Raw genomic sequence first — 18,398 nt, forward strand, 5'->3', positions numbered from 1 at the left:
TATTTAAGAAAGAGAAAAAGGAGGATCCAGGGAACTACAGACCAGCCGGCCTCACCTCAGTCCCTGGAAAAATCATGGAGCAGATCCTCAAGGAATCCACTTCTAAACAACTGGAGAAGGTGGTGATTAGGAACAGTCAGCAGGGATTCACTAAAGGCAAATCATGCCTGACCAACCTGATTGCCTCCTATGATGAGGTGACTGGCTCTGCGGATAGGGAAAGCAATGGATGTGATATACCTTGATTTTAGCAAGGCTTTTGATAGTCTCCCAAAGCATTCTTGCAAGCAAGCTGAGGAAGTATGGGTTGGATGACTAAGGGGGGTAGAAAGCTGGCTGGATCGTCGGGCTAACCAGGTAGTGATCAGTGGCTCAAGGCCTAGTTGGCAGCTGGTATCACGTGGAGTGCTGCAGGGGTTGATCCTGGGGCCACTTTTGTTCAATATCAACATTAACAATTTGGAAGCTGGGATGCAGTGCACCCTCAGCAAGTTTTCAGGTGACACCAAGCTGTGGGGGAGGAGGAGATGCACTGCAGGGTAGGGCTAGGATCCAGAGTGACCTCGACAAACTGGAGGATTGGGACAAAAGCAATCTCATGAAGTTCAGCAAGGACAAGTGCAAGGTCCTGCACTTAGGATGGAGCAATCCCATGCACCGGTGCAGCCTGGGGGGTGACTGGCTGGGCAGCAGCTCTGTAGAAGAGGACCTGGGGGTCACAGTGGATAAGGAGCTGGACACGAGCCAGCAGTGTGCCCTTGTGAAGAAGGCTACCAGCATCCTGGGCTGCATCAGTAGGACCATTGCCAGCAGATCAAGGCCACTGATTCTTCCCCTCTATTCAGCACTGGTGAGGCCACATCTGGAGTCCTGTGTCCGGTTATGGGCCCCCCATTGCAGAAAGGACGTGGGCAAGTTGGAGGGAGTCCAATGAAAGGGAAGAAAAATGTTTCAGGGGCTGGGGCACATGACTTGTGAGGAAAGACTGAGGGAACTGGGTTTATTTAGTTTGGAGAAAAGAAGATCGAGAAGGGATTGAATAGCAGCCTTCACCTCCCTGCAGGGGGTTGCACAGAGGATGGAGCTGGACTGGTCTCAGTGGGGGCAGATGTCAGGACAAGGAGCAATGGGCTCAAGCTGCAGCAAGGGAAGTTGAGGTTGGATATTAGCTAAAACTCTCTCACAGGGAGGGTGGTGAAGCACTGGAGCAGGTTACCCAGAGAGGTTGTGGACAGAGCCCTGTCTGGGATGATGTAGTTGGGGCTGGTCCTGCTTTGAGCAGGGGGTTGGACTAGATGTGACCTCCTGAGGTCCCTTCCCACCCTCATTGTCTCTAATTCTATGACTGGAGAAGGGCCAACATAGTGCCCCTCTTTAAAGAAGACCAGGAAGACCGAGGGAACTTCAGACAGGTTAGCCTCACTTCAATTTGTGGGAAGTTACTGGAGCATATCCTAAGGAAGGCCACTCACAAGCATCTGGAGGAGAAAGGAAAGCAACCAGCATGGATTTGTGAAAAACAAGCTGTGTCAAACAAACCCGCTCTCCTTCTCCGACAAAGTAACTGCTTGGGTGGATGCAGGGAGTGCTGTGGATATCGTGTACCTGGACGTCAGTAAGCTTCTGGCAAGCTCCCACACAACCTTCTCATAAAATGCTGGAGAAACATGGGCTGGATAAAGCTACTACACGGTGGATGATAGCAACAGGTAATTATGAATGGGCCCACGTCAGAATGGCATGAGGTTTTGAGTGGAGTCCCACAGGGGCCTGTCCTGGGCTGGGTGTTGTTCAAGATGTTTATTAAGGATTTAGATGCTGGGACAGAAAGCTTTTTGAGCAGAGGTGGCCAACCCGTGTCCCTGGAGCCACATGCGGCTCTTCAGAAATTAATATGCGTCTCCTTGAATCTTTGCACAAGCGAACAGTGACCAGCTTCCAAATGCTGGTCACCGTGTGCGGGTGCAAAGATTCGAGGAGTCGCACATTAATTTCTGAAGAGCCGCACGTGGCTCCGGAGCTGCAGGTTGGCCACCTCTGTTCTTGAGTAAGTTTGTGGATGACACAAAACTGGGAAGGACTGAGAACACGTTGGAGGATGTGAACACAATTCAGAAGGATCTCAGCAGGTTGGAGAGCTGGGCTAGAGCCCACAGGATGCAGTTCAAATGCAAGGTGCTGCACCTCGGGAGGAATAATCAAAACACAGGTATAACGTGCGACACCTGGCTGGATGCAGCTGGCTGGAGAAGGACTTGGGAGTCTTGGTAGATCAGAGACTCAACATGAGTCTGGAGTGTGATGCAACCACATGAGAGGCAAATGCAATTTTGGGCTGCATCACCAGTTGCAAGACCCAGGAGGCGATAGTGCCTCCCTACTTGGCACTGGTCAGGCCTTATCTGGATCCTCTGTCCAGTTCTGGGCTCCATATTTAATGTGGAAAAGTTAGAGAGGGTCCAGAGGTGGCAATGAAGATGATTAAGGGCTTGGAAAGCAAGTCATGCAAGAAGAGGCTGAAGCAGCTAGGCATGTTCAGCTTGTAGAGAAGGTGTTTAAGAGGGGAGGTGATAGCACTCTGCAGATTCCTGAAGGGCTGCCACAGAGAAGAGGAAAAGCACCTTTTTTCTTGCTGCAGAAAGGAGGACACAGCCCAATGGCTGGAAATCGCAGCAATCTAAGTTTAGATGGGATATCTGGAAAGACTTCTTCCCTGTTAGATCAGAGAGGCGGTGGAACAGACGTCTAGGGAAGTTGTGGACTCTCCATCCCTGGGAGCGTTCAAGATGGTAACAGGCGCAGGTCGGAGATGATCTAGGTGTAGCGATGCCTATGTTCTACCGCAGGGATTTCCCACACCTCTGGGCTTTGCTGCTTGCCCCCTTCCCCACTTCCCGCTACGTGTTTCAGGGTACTTTTAAGCCCCGCTCAGAAGCACTGGGTGCTGGCTATAGCCAAGGCTGAGGAGTTTGTCTGGGCTGTGCCAATGCTCCTGCTGGGATCAATACTGGAGGTTCCTGGCTAGAGGGTCTTACCCGTCTGCTCAGGGTCGGACCAATGTCATATTTGGGGTCAGGAAGGAATTTTACCCCATGGTCAGATTCGGATGGACTGTGGGGGTTTTTGCCTCTCTTTGTAGCGGAGGCCCAGGACCTCTTGAGCATATATCGACAACGCTTTATAGAAGCAGGACGTTGGCTGCCGCGGTTCCCCTGCTTTCCCTGCGGCAGGTTAGCGTTAAGTGAGTGTTGTGTCAGGATTAATAGCAGTGTCTTGTAGAGGTCAGAGATAGTGGATCGTATAGGATGGTTTGGATGGGGCTGATCCTGTCTCAGGAAGGGGGTTGGACTAGTTGCGACCTCAGAGATCTCTTCCAGCCCATCTTCTCTATGATTTTATGACAGGGACTTGGCACATATCACACCCTCCGCTCACAGCTGGACCACTTGCTCTTGTGTATTCCCTGGCTCTTTAAGCTTACGCATTAAGGCCGGCTGTCTTTCCGTTAGACACATTGGTCACCGGAGCAGAGACCCCCATAACTGTTGGGCCAGGAAGTTCCCGTCACCCTCTTTCCGACTCAATGAGTGTTTCCATTCTGCACAAAGCTGCTCTACTTCACAACGAGAGGCCAAGCCCAGATCAGGCAGTAATTAGGATGCTCCCCAAGGTGACAGGAGCCTTCTGCTCAAATCCCTGCTCTGCATTAGAGAAGGCACTGGGACCTGTTGGCCCCTCCAGGCGGGAAGAGCAGAAGGACCTTGGATTTCTGATCTAACCCTTTTCTTCCAGGACAAATGCCTGAAGATGATGCTTTTGCTTGTGGAAGGAAAAGTTGCGTTCCACCCTCAATGCCTCACCAACCTGCCTGGCACGCATGCGAGTGGCAAGCATCCAGGCAGCTCCTCAGCACGCGACTCCAATGACTTCTACTATCCAGAAGCCACTGCTGGTAACCCCAAGTGGGCCTCGCTGTCTGGTCCCTGCGCCCAGCGCGTGTGCAAGAGGCAAAAACTTCCGCCACGTGCACTCATTCAGGGAGCGTCTGCAGCAGCTGGCCGGCTTCACTGCCTGCGGCTCCTTACGGCAGCCACATTCCCCACGTTTCTGGCTGTGAGAATGAACAAGACAAGAGGAAGCAGATCCTGAGAGCGGGAGCACAGCTGGGGAATGCGACCCCCAAGCCCTCCAATTCCCCAAAGGCAGCTCTGCTGTCCACCGCAAAACTTTCCCACGAGGCAGCATGCCAGACCGTGGCATGGGGCGCCACGATGCCTCTTCCAAGTGCACAGGCTCAGCTTCTGCTTACACACCTCGGTGCTGCGTGGATGCGCTGCATCAGCCAGACGTGACCGCGCTCTGCTGAGCTTCACCCGCGGCACAGCGTGGGCAGGCCTCCGGCTGGTGATAGCTTCCAGCACGCAGAGCGCCTGAGAAAAAGTGAGAGGAAAAGGGAAGAGCAGAAAAATCAGAAAGGGCAAAGGGAAACCTCTAGTTTCTTTTGCATCCATATACTGCAAGAGCGAGCAGCTGGAAGCTAGCGTGAGAAGGCAGTGCGCTCACAACAGAAGCAAAGGCCCCATGCTCCTCCGGCACTGGGCTGATCAGAGCTCCCAGGTGGTGCCGGGGACCCCGCAGCGAAAGCATATGCCCAAGACTCGGATTTGTGTTCAGCGCCAAACTCTGACACACACTCGCACTGTGACCTGGGGCCAGGCACTTCTCCAGCTTGGAGCCCCACTTCCTGTCTGCCATCTTCTCTCTCATGCCCGACTTGGAGCAACAACCATAAGTCCAGTTTAAGGGTAATTAACCAGTCTAATGCTCTTGAGAAAAGGCAATGCATCTCTGCAATGTCACCATCAAATGTGCATAGAGAGCGGAGTCTTGTTACGTGGCCCATAGGACGAGGGTGAATCCCACATCTTTCCTCTCGGACTTGGTCTGGTCTCTTGGTTTATAAACTTGGGGACGGGTAGTCTCTTTCCTACCCTGGAAATCTTCAAGAGGAGACTGGACAGTCACCTTGCCGGGGTCATCTGGCCCCCAGTTGTCTTTCCTGCTTGGTGCAGGGGGCTGGACCTGATGATCTTCCAAGGTCTCTTCCGGCCCCTTACAATCTACGAATCTAGCGGCACGGATACGCAGCTCCATGGCAGTACGGGGCCTCTGCGTGTTGCTGTAATGCAAAGAGAACAACAGAGCCAGAACCAAAGGCTTTGGCTGCCTCTTCGAAGTGGTAAGGTTGGCTATTTGGTCTCCCGTGCAAGTGGGAGCCCACTGCTTCTGGAGGGCAGCACCAGGAAGTACAGGTTGGGCGGCTCATAGCTTGTTTTCTAGGGAGCCGTTTCCTTCCATCTCTCCAACACCAGCAAGATCCACCTGGCTGAAGGTAGGATGCCAAAGCTAGGCAAGTGACCGGTTTGGTGTAGCACGACAAAGCCCAGTGCTCCTGGCTCACACCAGCTCCGGCAGAAAGATGCCATTCATCTCTGAATAAAACAGCCCTGAAAAAGGATGACTGGCTCCTTGCCAAAGTTTCTCATCCAGCCACTCCTTTACTACTTTGGCTCACAAAACATCTCACAACGTGGATGGGAAGCGAATGCACAGGACTTCAGGCTCACACATAGTAGTGGTGGGACCCTGGGCCGCACGGAAGATAGCGTCCAGGTGTAATGCGAAGTGTCCTGGAGCAAGTCCGAGACCGCCCAGCACCAGGGCTGGACATAACTCCAGGCATGGAGCTGGTTCTCTGCCACAGCACCTTTATAAAACAGGTCAGTTACTGCCTCTTCCCCAAGCTTTTAGCCTGCTCCCCGGAGATTGAAAGCATTTGAAGGGCAGCAGCAAATTCCCAGCCTTTGCCACGAACCGCTGGAAACACAAAAACCGTATGTTGGAAAAACAGAGTCCCAAGACATCCTGACCAGAAACATACTTGGAGAGTGAGTCAGTGGATAGGAGTGGGAAGAGAAAGTTGCACCCTCTTACTTAATGAAAAAAGCAGAAGGTAACAGACAATGCTTTGAACAACACTCCCCCTTCCAAAAATAGAGCCAGAGCGAGAACTCGGGCCTCGCCCATGATACTCACTGCAAAGCTAAAGGAAAATCTTGGTTGGGATGGGTCTCTCTGAAATCAAATCGGTGAGAATTGTTTAAACAGGTTATTGCTACAATAACCCGGAAAGGATGCGTGTTGTGTATTTCACAGATGTTTTCGGCTTAGGGTAAAATACCCTTGCTTCGTAAAACAATGGAAAATATAGTAAAGGATAGCATATACATGCTCACACACACAGCTGCTCTTGCCAGATGTTGCAGAGTAAAGTAGTGAAGGGAGAATTAACATGTTATTGTCCAGAAACACGCACCAGACTCAGAATTCGTCTCCGCAGGAAGTGCCATCATAAAAAGCGAAGCGTAAAAACTGTGTCCGACCTACTGACAGCACAACTGCAGAATTATGCAATAATTGTGCCCAAAGCTTGACAACAATAGTTATTAAAAACCCCTTGCATTTCTCTGTGTAGCTGGAAACTGCCTTAAAACCTGAACATGACGGACAGCCACAGAGAATACTGTAGCATCTGGGTAACAATAGAACTACATCAGCAGAAGTTCCCATACACCACAGCGTGCTATGACTATCCAGGATCAAAATGCAGAAGAACCGCTCAGTGATACGCAGTCACAACATCTGCAGGCACAAAGCCTGAAAAAAAATGAAAGCCCCCAAACAGAACACAGCCTTGGCGCAGCGACCGGGGGAAAAAAGACTAGCACATACCTCCAAAGCAGCTCAGCGATCCTGGCTGGATGCTACGGGCCGTGTTACACAGAAGGTCAGATGAGATCACTACAGTTCCTTCCAGCTTTCAAGTCCATGAACATCAGGGTTCATGTTGTCGTGACATGGGACGTCCGTCCAGCCGCTGCAGAGCAAGCCAGACGAGAAAGGCTGGAGGTGCAGTAATGAGCTATAGGTCAGGTAGGCAGGTTGTAGCTGTATTGGTCTAGAGGCAAAAGAAATCAAAACTTGTGGAAGAGGTGATCTCTTTTATTAGACCAACCAGATATTTGCAAACCAACAGACACTGGACTAGAGAACGCCTGGAGCAGAAGGCCCATTCGGGTGGGTGTTAGCATTTTCTGTCCAGCTCCAGAGGGGGGTTGGTCCCCCGCGGAGGGCAGGCTCTGGCCTCTGAACCCCTCAGGTTCATCAGATCCCGCCTGAGCAAGGCTGCCAGAGGTCCCCGTGCTCTGCATTGTCCTGGGACCCCCAGGGACGGGGTGCTCAGTGAAGCAGATCAGTTATGGTCTCGTGCAGGCTGTGCTCTGGCTGAGCACCAGCCCCTCCATGAGCATATCTGTGTAGTGAGCAGCACCGAATCCAGGGGGGCAGGATGGGGCTCTCGGCGATTCTCTGGAAGCTACAACCTACAGACAATGGCTGCGGTCCCCATGGCTGCTTCCACACTGGGCCTGACGCTTCTTCCACAGGGTCTGAAAGAGGAACAAGACCAGCACCACGTCCTACCAGGCAAGGCACTGTCTCCCTGTGATCTGACCCAGAATGCTTGGGACCTAAGCTCCAGTGTCAGATGTCCCTTTCCCCCCCCAAAGTAGAAACCTCCCAGGGCCAGGGCCAGGGCCTGGACCAGGGCCAGGGCCAGGGCCTTCAGAAGGAAGGGGGTGCATGGCACGGCAGCAGAACTGAGCCCTCACTTGCAGCAAACCACATTTCACTATGAAATTAGCCCCCCGCTCAGCCCTGCTTTGGGATGGAAACTCAGCAGCCCCCTTCGTATCCCATCCAAGCACTTAGCAGGACGGGGCACGGGCTGAGGCGGCGGTCGCTGCAGCCCATCACACCCCTCAACACCCGATTTTGTTTTTTGTGAGGATTAAAAACTGCCTGGAACAAGTGCCGGCCTGTCCCCCCAGGTAGTGCTTGGCCCTTGTTTCTTCAGATTTTTCCATATTGTTTCATTAAATTAAAAGCAAATACCTCAAGCCCAGACTCTCGTCGCTGTGCCGCTACTCCCCTGCCCTCCCCTGGATGCACATTTGATCACTTCTCCGTTATTTAAGGCTAGAGCCGGAGGGTTGCACCGGAGGGTTGTAGCTACACCAGCTGGCTCCAAGTCCCTTGCTACAGCTGCCGTGCACTGCTACACGCTGTAACTTCCTCCGCACCGGTGCAGCCAGCAGAGTCCCCAACATGTTACTGGCTGCAAATGAGCTGCACTGTTGCAAAGCAGAGCTCACACTGGCCTAATGCCTCTACCCCAGGGCAGGATCCTGTGCAGCATACCAACACCACACCTCTTCTGACACACAATTATTTCCATCCTTTTTTTCCCTGTTGCTTCTGCATTGCAATGGACGGACACGCAGCATCCAGGACTCGGCCTGGCAGCCACTGTGAATAATGGTCAGAGCTTGCAAAAATAAAAATATACCTTAAGAAAGCCAGCACTTAGACCTGGGCACGAGTGTGAGCTGGTGCACTCGTTACAGCTCCCCAGAGCACCAACTCTCCTATCCTGCTAAGTCGGGTCACAAATTCAGCGGTGACTTCCGATCAAAAGAAACTCAGCCTAAGCCTTCAACTTGAGGCATCACTACTAGAGAGAAACGCAGTCGCAGAGCTCTTCAGAGAAGATTCCGACTCTGCCCATTAGATACAGCTGTGTACAAACTGCTGAGATAACTGGAGATTTTTTTTTCTTCTTTCCAGCTAAAGAGAAAGCTAAAGGGACCCTTCCCAGTCCAGTATGCAAACGTATTACCTGCTCATCACTCGAGCCATGCAGGTCATGATATCTCTGCAATACATTTCTTGAATTCTGCAGCTTTGGGAGAAAGCAGTATTGCTCTTATGTGCGACTTCCTTGCTTACACCGATGGCTGCTCCATTTCTCTCCAGCTGACACTCAAACTAGCGCTGCGCAGGAATACCCGGAAATGTTTTCATGATTGGGACAGTCAGTTTTGGTGACTCTTAACTCAGACATTGTGGAAAAAGTTTCCAAGTTTGTCAATCTGGGATAGTTCATCAAATGAAAAGTTTGAGCTGAGTTAAACTGAATTTTCAATGAGAAAAGTTGGGAAATTTTGACCAAAAAAGATTAAGAAGAGGGTGGTTGGGTATTTAAATGGAGACAAACTGGTTTGTGCTTTTTTTCCAGTTTGTTATTTGCAACAATTTGAGATACCAACTTCTCATCCTGAGCCAGGATCAGGGTGTTTCGGAGGGGAAGAGTTCAAGTCTGCAATTCCCCAGGGACAAGAAATCTGCTCCCCAGCCAGCCCTGCTGCCAAGCCCAGGTGGACGACACGCTGCAGCGCTGGATTAAAATACCCTACCCCTGCTTCCGTGGAGTTTGGCTCCGAATCCTATCTGTGCTGCACAGACCCATCTTCTGCACCGCAAGCCAGTTTCTGAAGTTGGGGTAAATGAGCAGAGTTCTGTAGTTCAGCGCAGCCTCCAGCCCACCACTGCAGACCTTGGGGTTTGTTCGGTTCGTGAGCTGCTACCACCGCGGCTTTGCCAGCAGAGCTGTGTCACCTGGGTCCCGGAGGAGACGTGGCGTGTACCGGCCGCATTGGCTAAGGGGTGTGACCTTTTCGTGCTGTAGCCAACAGTCGTACCAGGAAAGCACAGGGCAATGCTCGACCAGCTGCTAGTTTGTTCTGCCAAAGAACATGGCGAGGCAATGCTCTTCTTCCCCCAGCCCATATGGGACCTTCTCCTATCAAAGTCTGTTAGTCAAAGTCCAAGAATGATGCTACTGTTGTAGACAAGTGATTGATTTGACGTCTTATATTACTAAACAGGCAAAGTCGCTTTCAGCAGTGAAGTTTGGGAATACAGCTCCCCCCCAACACTCATTTTGATTTCTAGCTAGGCATGAAGCCCAGTGCTGAGCATTAAACTGAGGGCACCTTGACCAACTGAGACGGTATGTTTTATCCTAACACTTGTACCGCTAGACTCATGTTCTTTAGGAGGAAGGTCTGGCTGTACAGGCAGAGAGAAATGAAAAATAGTCCTGAGACTTTACACTAAATGCTAAACTCTTCTGTAAAATCTTTGGCATAAAACCAAATGCCTGATAGTGAGGGTGGCTGGACACAAATGGCAGCAGGTATCTCGTGGATGTCTGAGTTTGAGACCATAAAGTTCAATGACCTGAATGCCAAAGCACTTTTACTGCGTTATATAGCAGTTTGCATCACACACACTTACTATCAGCCCAAGCAGAAAAGTAACTTAGGGCCTGAGTCAAAGTCCACTAAAGTCTATGGCAGGGGTTTGCAACCTACAGCCCATGTGCTGGGGCTGCGCCATGCCATCCATCCCCTCTGCAACACCTCCCTCTCCTTACCCGGAGTAAATTCAGCACTATCGCACTGACTGGGACTGGCAGAGGGAACAAGCCAAAGGAGATCAGCCACTTGTGAGAAAGGACAGGGCGGACACCAAGAGTTTAAACACAACGATGAGGATGCCACAGCTGTCCATGCTTGTTTAACCACTTGAACAACCACCAGTGTAGGAATGCTTGTGCAAGTAACAGAACTAGGAACTAAAGGGGACCTTGAGGTTAGAAAAGTAGGCAATAAAGGCAGATAAGAACAAAAGAAGACGAATGCTTAAGTTTGGGCCAAGGTGCAACTTGGAGCAAAGGATGGCATTCAAGCAAAATGATTACGGTGCACATTTGCAAGACTGACCTACCAGTGAAACGCCAATGACCCAAAACAATGATATCTGGACAAAGTACTCAAGGGCAATGGCAGGGAACAGCCCCGTGTTGGCAGGGAGGTGGACAGCAGGCCCGTCTGCTCTCCCCATCTCTGTTGCTTATGAAAACCGCCTGAAAAACGTACCTTGCAAAGCTAAAGTCCACTGCCAGACAAGGAGACGAGCTCGCCGCTGGAGGCCCTGGCAATTCCAGCTATGCATTCCCGTCACGTGGCCTCAGACATAAGGACTCGTACCGCCACGTTCAGATTAATACACAGAGGCGCGAACCTGCTGGAATCTGCTTGTGTCTGCGCCACACATCTGAATAACACTGCGAGACCATTTCATCTCCAGTGGGGAGAAAGGGATCCCTGTTTTGAGGGTGAAGAGTATACAAGTTTATCCGCACAATATGCTTCCCACATTTGCACACTTAGAAACAATTTCCAGGCACAAGCGTGTTCTCTCTATTACCAAGTTATTTTATAAATGAAGCTACAAATAAGGACAGAGTTATAAACCCTACAAAACCAGAAAAAAAATAAGCATGTTGTGATATAGTCATTGAGTTGGCTTCTTTTCTGTCGCACGTTCTACCTTTGAGCTTTTCCTGATTTTCAGCGGTATGAATGAGAGCAAAATCATGCCCAGCCACCAGCTATGGCAGTGGGTCAGGGGCAGATACTTCGCAGGGTCAGGGCTCCTTACCCCGCAGAGGGGGGAGGATTTGCAAAGCAACCAGGGACTGAGCGAGCCGCAGCGATTAGCTATGTCACTGCTAGGATGGCTCCAGCTGTTGGCTGCAGCTTCTATTTAAAAGGGACACGGCTCCTCTGTTCATCCATGTGGGGACACAAGTGACCTCCAGCCAGTGGAGCAGCAGCACCCTTTGAAGAAAAAACCCACAGTAGCCGAGCTGCTAGTCCTTCATTCAGCAGCAGCTACCAAATTTTGGTGGGTGGCGACTCACCCCAACAAGAAGGGTCCAGGCTCTCACATACTGACACCTTCTCACACGTGCCTATATAAATCATTTCCAAATCTGAAGAGGCGTTCTTGGAGAGCGGTTCATTTCAGCTGGATCACAAAGAATAAAGAAAGGAAGCTCAAACCCGTACATTTGGTAACATTTAAACAGCTTCAGTAGTGTCACTTGCTGGAAGTGACAAAACGGCCAGCCTAGAAGTGCTGAAAAACAAGCGACGCACAAGTTGGAGTTGAAGGTATTTTCTGAACCTCTCAATGAGCTGTCTTACACATCTCGGAAACAAAAGGGGAAGAAAGCATCTGGACATTGGAAATACCTCTGATGAAAAGGAAAGTACGTTTTAACCAACGCAGGCGTGTCAAATGCATTTTTCACAGACAGCCTAACTCCGTTTTTAAGGTCTCTGGGTCCATCATTATCAACCTGCTGAGGTCAACGGGAGGTTCTCCAGAACAGGGTTAAAACATGGCCGGGTGTAGCAGCTAAGCTTTATCTAGTGCCTTTATGGAGCACCTTGTCACAGCACCCAGCATCACCCAACAGGAGAAAAGGCCGTCTTCAAGACTACTGCTGCTTTGGCTTTTTCCCCTCTTCCTCTTTTCTTTGGGTGTAGTAAGACAAATTTTATCCAGAGGTAGATAAAAGCTAAAGTATAGTGGCATGGTTTGGCTTTCTTTCACTGACATGTGGTAAATCACCAGCCCCTTTTACCTCGTGGTGACTAGCTGGTCTGTCCATACCCTTTTTTCTTCTCTACAGCCATCCTCCCCTGCAACGGGGATCACTCTTGGTCCCTACTCTCTCCTACCTCTAATGCAAACCACGACACAGCTCACGTTCACGTTAAAGTGCAATCAGCTGGCTTCCGAGCCGACATTCCCAACATCTTTAAAAGAGGAGGGGAGGGGCACAAACTTTTAACATCTCACAGCCTGTTTCAGGAGATCAGGAGACTCAAGCAGACGTGGCTTAGAGTCGATACTGGGCTCACAGCTATTCATAGCCAATAAAGCTAGAGGTTTCCTGCTTCCCCACCCCCGCACATTAAGACACAGAGTCCAGCTCATAGGCCATGAATTTGATGCTTCTGCTCCAGGCCCTGAAACATTTCATCATCCTAGAAGTGACCTTTCCATGTTTCATTTGAAGATTGTTTCCTTCCATTGTACCATTCCTCTCCCGGCTTCTTGTGAATGAGACCCAGCCGCAGCTGCAATCCTTTAAACTCAAGTCCCGTGAAGAGGTCTGATTTTCATAAAAGAAAATATTGGCACAAGACCTCTTTTTAGTTGGCTTTTAATAAAATGCACTGTGCTGCTTGCTTGTGTTGTCCCTTCTGTAAGTCTCTGAGCTCGATTTTCAGTTCCCATCTTTCCTCTCAATACAGCCATCGCACCCTTACTCAGCAGTGGGAAAGGTAATGCAGTTGGGTCACTTCTACTGAAGTGTAACCTGAGGCCAGAAAGGCCTTCACTTGCCTGAGAAACGTGTAACGGCAGGAGCCGGGTCAAGCAGTTACTCACCTGCGAGAAGAATGTAACTAGTGTCATTTCTGTGAAACCACAAATATTTATTTTTAATGAAAAAATACTGAAAGTGTGCCACAGTGTCCATATATTCATCTGAATAGTACAAAGATATGTATTTCTGAGAAAAAAGTCTTAACACTGTAGAAAATAAATGTGGTTCTTAAATTATGTCAAAAGAAACCAGTAAAAAAAGCAATGTTTTATACACTGGAATAAAACGAAACAATTAGTCAGAGGTAATAATAAATTATAATTACAGTATCTCAAATATTTGTTTCATGCTTTTTCAGCATTAGTTTCTAAACAAGTTATGTGTAACATACCCTTGAAGTCAGCAGTCAAAATGGTCTTTCAATGAAACTGTGAGTAATGTGTGGATCTGAGCAAGTCCTAGAAAAATGACACCACTGGTTGTTATTTACTGATACATAAAACAGGGGGAACATGGTAGTTTTAGGTTTGTATCCAACATATATTTTGTTAATGGAAGTTAATTTAATTTTAGTCAAGTAATCTTTATACTTCAATGAACTAAACAGCAATTATGGTCATTTGCAAGTATGTTACTCAAGCACATTGCACCAACAGCGCTCGTGCGATGCTACAGACTGTAGTGACGTTTTGTACAATCAAAATGACAAGAGCCTGGAGCCATTTTAGGGTCTAATTTAGCACTGTTCGAAAGTATAACGTGCTTTTAAATACAGATCACTTTTGCTCTTTAGAAACGGGAAAATCCAAACATGCACTTAAACCTGAAACCTCCATGCCTCAAATACTGTGTTTTAAACAGTAAAACGTCAGTTTTGTGCCATTTTTTGCAAAATTTCCCCCAATCAAAAAACAAACAAAAAAAAAAGAAGTCAAATAGGGCCTAAATTTGATTTGTGTCGTTATCTTCTTGGTCTTGTTTATACATGAAGGTTAACAGGAAGAGGGCGATATCCAGAGAGGACCAATAGGCAGTGTGTGATGTTACTGCAGACCAGTATCTGCTCTCCACGAGACCTTCCCTGAGTTCAAAATCAATCCTGTGCTCCAGTTCCACTAGAAACGAAACAAACACCACAAAAAGAGAGTCAGTGTTCAGACCATCACATTTCAACAAACCCACCCACATTTTCCCCTCATTGCCAGTTTGCACAACTCCTTAACCCTAGAATCTACTACTGTTATCTAGCTGCGTGCGCACACACGCAATGAAGACACGCTATCCAATATTGGCGAGTCGCTCACGCAGAAAATGCTGAATCTGGGGAGAAAAGTTTTAGAACAGCCTCTTTTTCCCTTGTATGCATAAATCAATAGCCACTAGTGTCTTAAAAAGGCGCAAGGCCAAGATTTGCAGAAACGGCTGGAGTGGAGTTGGCTATCTTGCTCTTCAGGGCTCCAAGTGGAGTCATCTGAAAGTGGCCTGAATTTTAGGAAGTGGTTTGGAAACCCCCACCCCCGCACCAACCCGGTCTCTAAGTGGGGTTGGAAAGCTGTTGTATAGTCCAGGAAACACAGGAGAAGCAAAGGTTTGTTGTTTTTCTTTCTTTTTGACCAACTGTACAGTTGGTTCCTTCTTCGTTATGATCTGTGAATCTCTGAACATCTATGGAGAGATGTTCGAAAACTTTTCAGGCACAAAGTGTCTTTTCTTCGGGTCTCTTTAAGGCATCCTCAATTAGGCGTAAAAATACAATGGCTCCCACGTCCCAAGGCCCTGCTAAAATCAGTCCCTACACACCAACCCAGGTCTCTGAGGTCTCGGACACACGTTCATTTGTAATGCTGCAAAAATGAAGTGTGATGCGGGCATGCACAGGTGCACAGTCCCTGCCTGGAGGGCCACAAAGTCATCCCAAAGGCGCGCTGTTCAGGCAGGGAGCGATAGGGGGCTGCTCCTTTATCCCCACTCCCCCAAGCCAGGGGGGCCCCGTCTGTGAGCTGGATCATTGGCAGCGGCCAACCCCCTTTTCAGTGAAGGGGGACAGGCTGTCGGGGACCAGCTGGCAGCTGCCACCAGGAACAACTGTTAAGACAATCCCCTCGGGCTGGAGGGCTGCTCTCCCCGGACTTCCCCCCAACCCCTCTCCCCTGCTGCCTGTTGGCAGTGTGGGACTGTGTCCGGCTGGCTTCCCTGGACAGCTGAGAAGCAGCAGAGGAGCTGTGACGGCAGCAGCTCTGCCGGGGAGCCACTCGCTCTCCCTCCCTGCATCCCAGAGGGTGCTGGAAAGCAGAGCCCTTGAGGACGTCCGGGCTCGGAGACCCCCCGCAGCGCTACAAAGCCCCTGCCTGAAATGGGAACTTGAGACAGGCAGGCTGGCCATCTCCGAAACGCTACAAACAGCCTGAACATGCAGACGCTCGCTTTTCATAGCACGATCAGGGCATATACAGCAGCACTGCAAAAGCAATGGGTGTCCCCAGGCCTTAGTTTCCCCGATTCGTTCAAAATATTTCAAGACTTTCCTTTTCTTCTGAGGGCACTGCAATCCCATACACAGCAAGCCACACCCATCCTTACTGGGCATTGAACCGTCTTAATTGTGAGCATACTGAGATCAACACATTAGCAGAGATCTTCTTTTCCCCCTGAAAAAACAACTAAATGGACTGACAAGCTAAAATCCTAATTAGCTCTAAGAAGTCCCCCTCCTCCCTCTCTCAGGGTCTCTCTTAGATGTCCATCTTGGCTTAAAGGGCACAAACCTTCAATGTCACTCAAAAGATTTTTCAAAACTGACGTCTCCACAACTGAGACACGAGCAGCCGTCACGTTAACATCTAACTTGTTTCCAAGAACAGGGAAGGGGAAAGACAGAGCCTCCCAACTCCTAACCAGAGAGCAAGAGCATAACCGCAATCATTTCCACCCGTGCAGAAGTGAGAATTCAGTCAAATTCCTCTAGTCTTTCTGCAAGAAGAGGGCTGAAACATTTCTCTTTCCATCTCAGACCCGTAGGCTTCTTGCCAGATTTAAATACAATCCAAGCGCACGACCTTTCAAAAGTTAATACTTCAGCCACGAATTGCATTGCCCCTTTGCAGCGTGCCTGGCCTAGGCTACGGGATCAGCTTCGACAGACCATGAGAAGGAGAAAGGGCAGCAAGGCTCGAGGGGCTGAGATCCCTGAAAAAAGCCCCTCCAGAAAGATAACGTTCATCGTTACGCCACTATGAATAAATAAATAAATCAACTCGAGACTGCCCGAAATGATGATTCAGTTAAGTTATCTGTTGAGGGTTACTCTCAGCTAGGGAACTGTGTGATGCATCATGTGGACGCTATCACAAGATGCAGCCCTGATAACACTTGGGCCCAGACTGCAACTACAGGGGTCTGATCCAAAGTCCAGGCTGACCCTGACACCTGCATTATTCAGAAAAGGAAAAACCTCGATCTCAGGCTAATTTTAAATGCTGAAATAGAGTGAAACAACGGTCTGCTGCTGAAATAAGGCATCGCTGGCCGTGTCTACACGAGATGCTGACGGCATAGTTGTTACAGTGCAGTTATTTAGTGCTTGCAGAAGTAGTGACTGTGCTGTAATCAGCATCACTGTGCAGTACTGTCCTGGCATGGTTGCCTAGTGATGCTTACTGCGCAGTAGCTCGTTACTACGGTGCAGTGGCATGGCATCACGGTTCATGCCCGGTGACGCTACTGCACAGTAAGCACCTTGTGTAGACGCGGCCACTGAGAAGCTCTGGCTGAAATGTCGTATTAGGTAAAATCAGATTTCTGGACCGCAAAAACCTTTGCAACAACACGGACTGAAAACCTTCTGAAATGATGTCAGGATCCTGAACTTCAGCACAGGAGATGCCTACTCCCTCCTGAAAACTTGCTAGCATTTTGTCTTACATCTCAGCCATCTCTGCTTGAGGCAGGACCGGGTCTTGATTTGCATTTTAGATACTTCCAAGAAGACCGTCTCAGGCTTGCACACCTAGCAGAGACCTTTCAAAAGTGACAAGCTGGTTTGCTTTGAGGCAATTTCTGCTGACTTTTCCCCCAGCGAGATTCGAGAGACTGTTATAGCACAGACCTCAGCGTCGAAAATTCTCCGAACCATACAAACCAGTGAAAGTACTGGAAATAATTCCATAGGATTTGAAGCGTGGGAATAGATCCAATGTTCAGCATCTTAAAGTTACCCAAGACACAATTTAACCAGGGGCATATGTCTGCTGTTATTACATACATATTTCCACCCTTCCCCATCACCCACACCCAGCCAACCAAGTTTCCACTTCCAAGGGGAGGCTTGGTTGGTACGGGTGCCGCGCTGTGTACTAACATGTGGCATCGAGGAAGCCAGAGCTGCTGTGTGGGAAGGTCGGGGTTCCAACGGTAGCACACTTCTTGTCTTCTCCCTCCGTCACTTCTTTGCCCGTCTCAGATGTTTGCGATGTGGGTACAGCAGATCGTCCAAACCTTGAAAACAGCATCCCCCCAAGGCCCTTCCCGATGCTAGCAGCTCCTGCGTTCAGCATAAAACACAACAGGCATTGTGCCAGTTATATCAAACCTCCAATTACAGCCAACGCAACGCCCAACAATTACAGCCGAGCGACAGAGGAAGACAGACACTAGTCAGGTTTTTCCAGGGTAGGAACAGCTGATTTAAATGAAGCAGACACTTGCCGTCATGACACTCCGCTCTAGCAGACGATCAAAGGTTAGGTTGGGAAGTGCAGTAATGGAAACAAAAATGGACTAGAGCAGCTTTGGACAGAGTCCAATCTTGAAGAGGTCATGCTTTAAATGCTTGGTGTACAAAGTCAGAGCCTTTTAAAAACCCATCTCTTCTGCAGTACGTTCAGTAGGACTTGTGGTACCACCTCTAGGAAAAAGTCCTAATTTTTACCTATAACGTGAGAACACGTCTTCCTCAGTGTGCGCTATGCTTGGAAGGGGAGGACTGCTGCTCGGGAGGATGTGCAAACGTTTAAAGACCACTTTACAGACGGGACATTTTTCTCCTGCCTTTGCTGCCATCTTGTGGATAATACACGAAAATCACATTCAATAAAAATCGAAGTTCAAACATCACTGTTCCCTGAGACGAGCAACATAATCGACCTGTATTAGATTCATATATTGCATAACATATGTATTTATTCCTTAAGCA

The 18,398-nt window shown here is 49.2% G+C and overlaps 1 protein-coding gene across 1 annotated transcript in view; it reads right to left on the bottom strand.

Moving 5' to 3' along the window:
* Window positions 1-2,020: 2,020 nt before the first annotated feature.
* DDHD1 (DDHD domain containing 1) overlaps window positions 2,021-18,398 on the bottom strand; it is an 87,616-nt gene continuing 71,238 nt past the window's right edge. The window contains exons 12-14 of the mRNA XM_014520484.2: window positions 17,565-17,747; window positions 10,902-14,322; window positions 2,021-7,018 (exon numbers count right to left, since the gene is read on the bottom strand). Coding sequence (XP_014375970.1) covers window positions 14,150-14,322; window positions 17,565-17,747 — 356 coding nt within the window. The 3' untranslated portion in view covers window positions 2,021-7,018; window positions 10,902-14,149. The remainder of the gene's footprint in view (window positions 7,019-10,901; window positions 14,323-17,564; window positions 17,748-18,398) is intronic.

Source organism: Alligator sinensis, unplaced genomic scaffold, assembly GCF_000455745.1.
Source record: "Alligator sinensis unplaced genomic scaffold, ASM45574v1 scaffold358_1, whole genome shotgun sequence".
NCBI lineage: Eukaryota > Metazoa > Chordata > Crocodylia > Alligatoridae > Alligator > Alligator sinensis.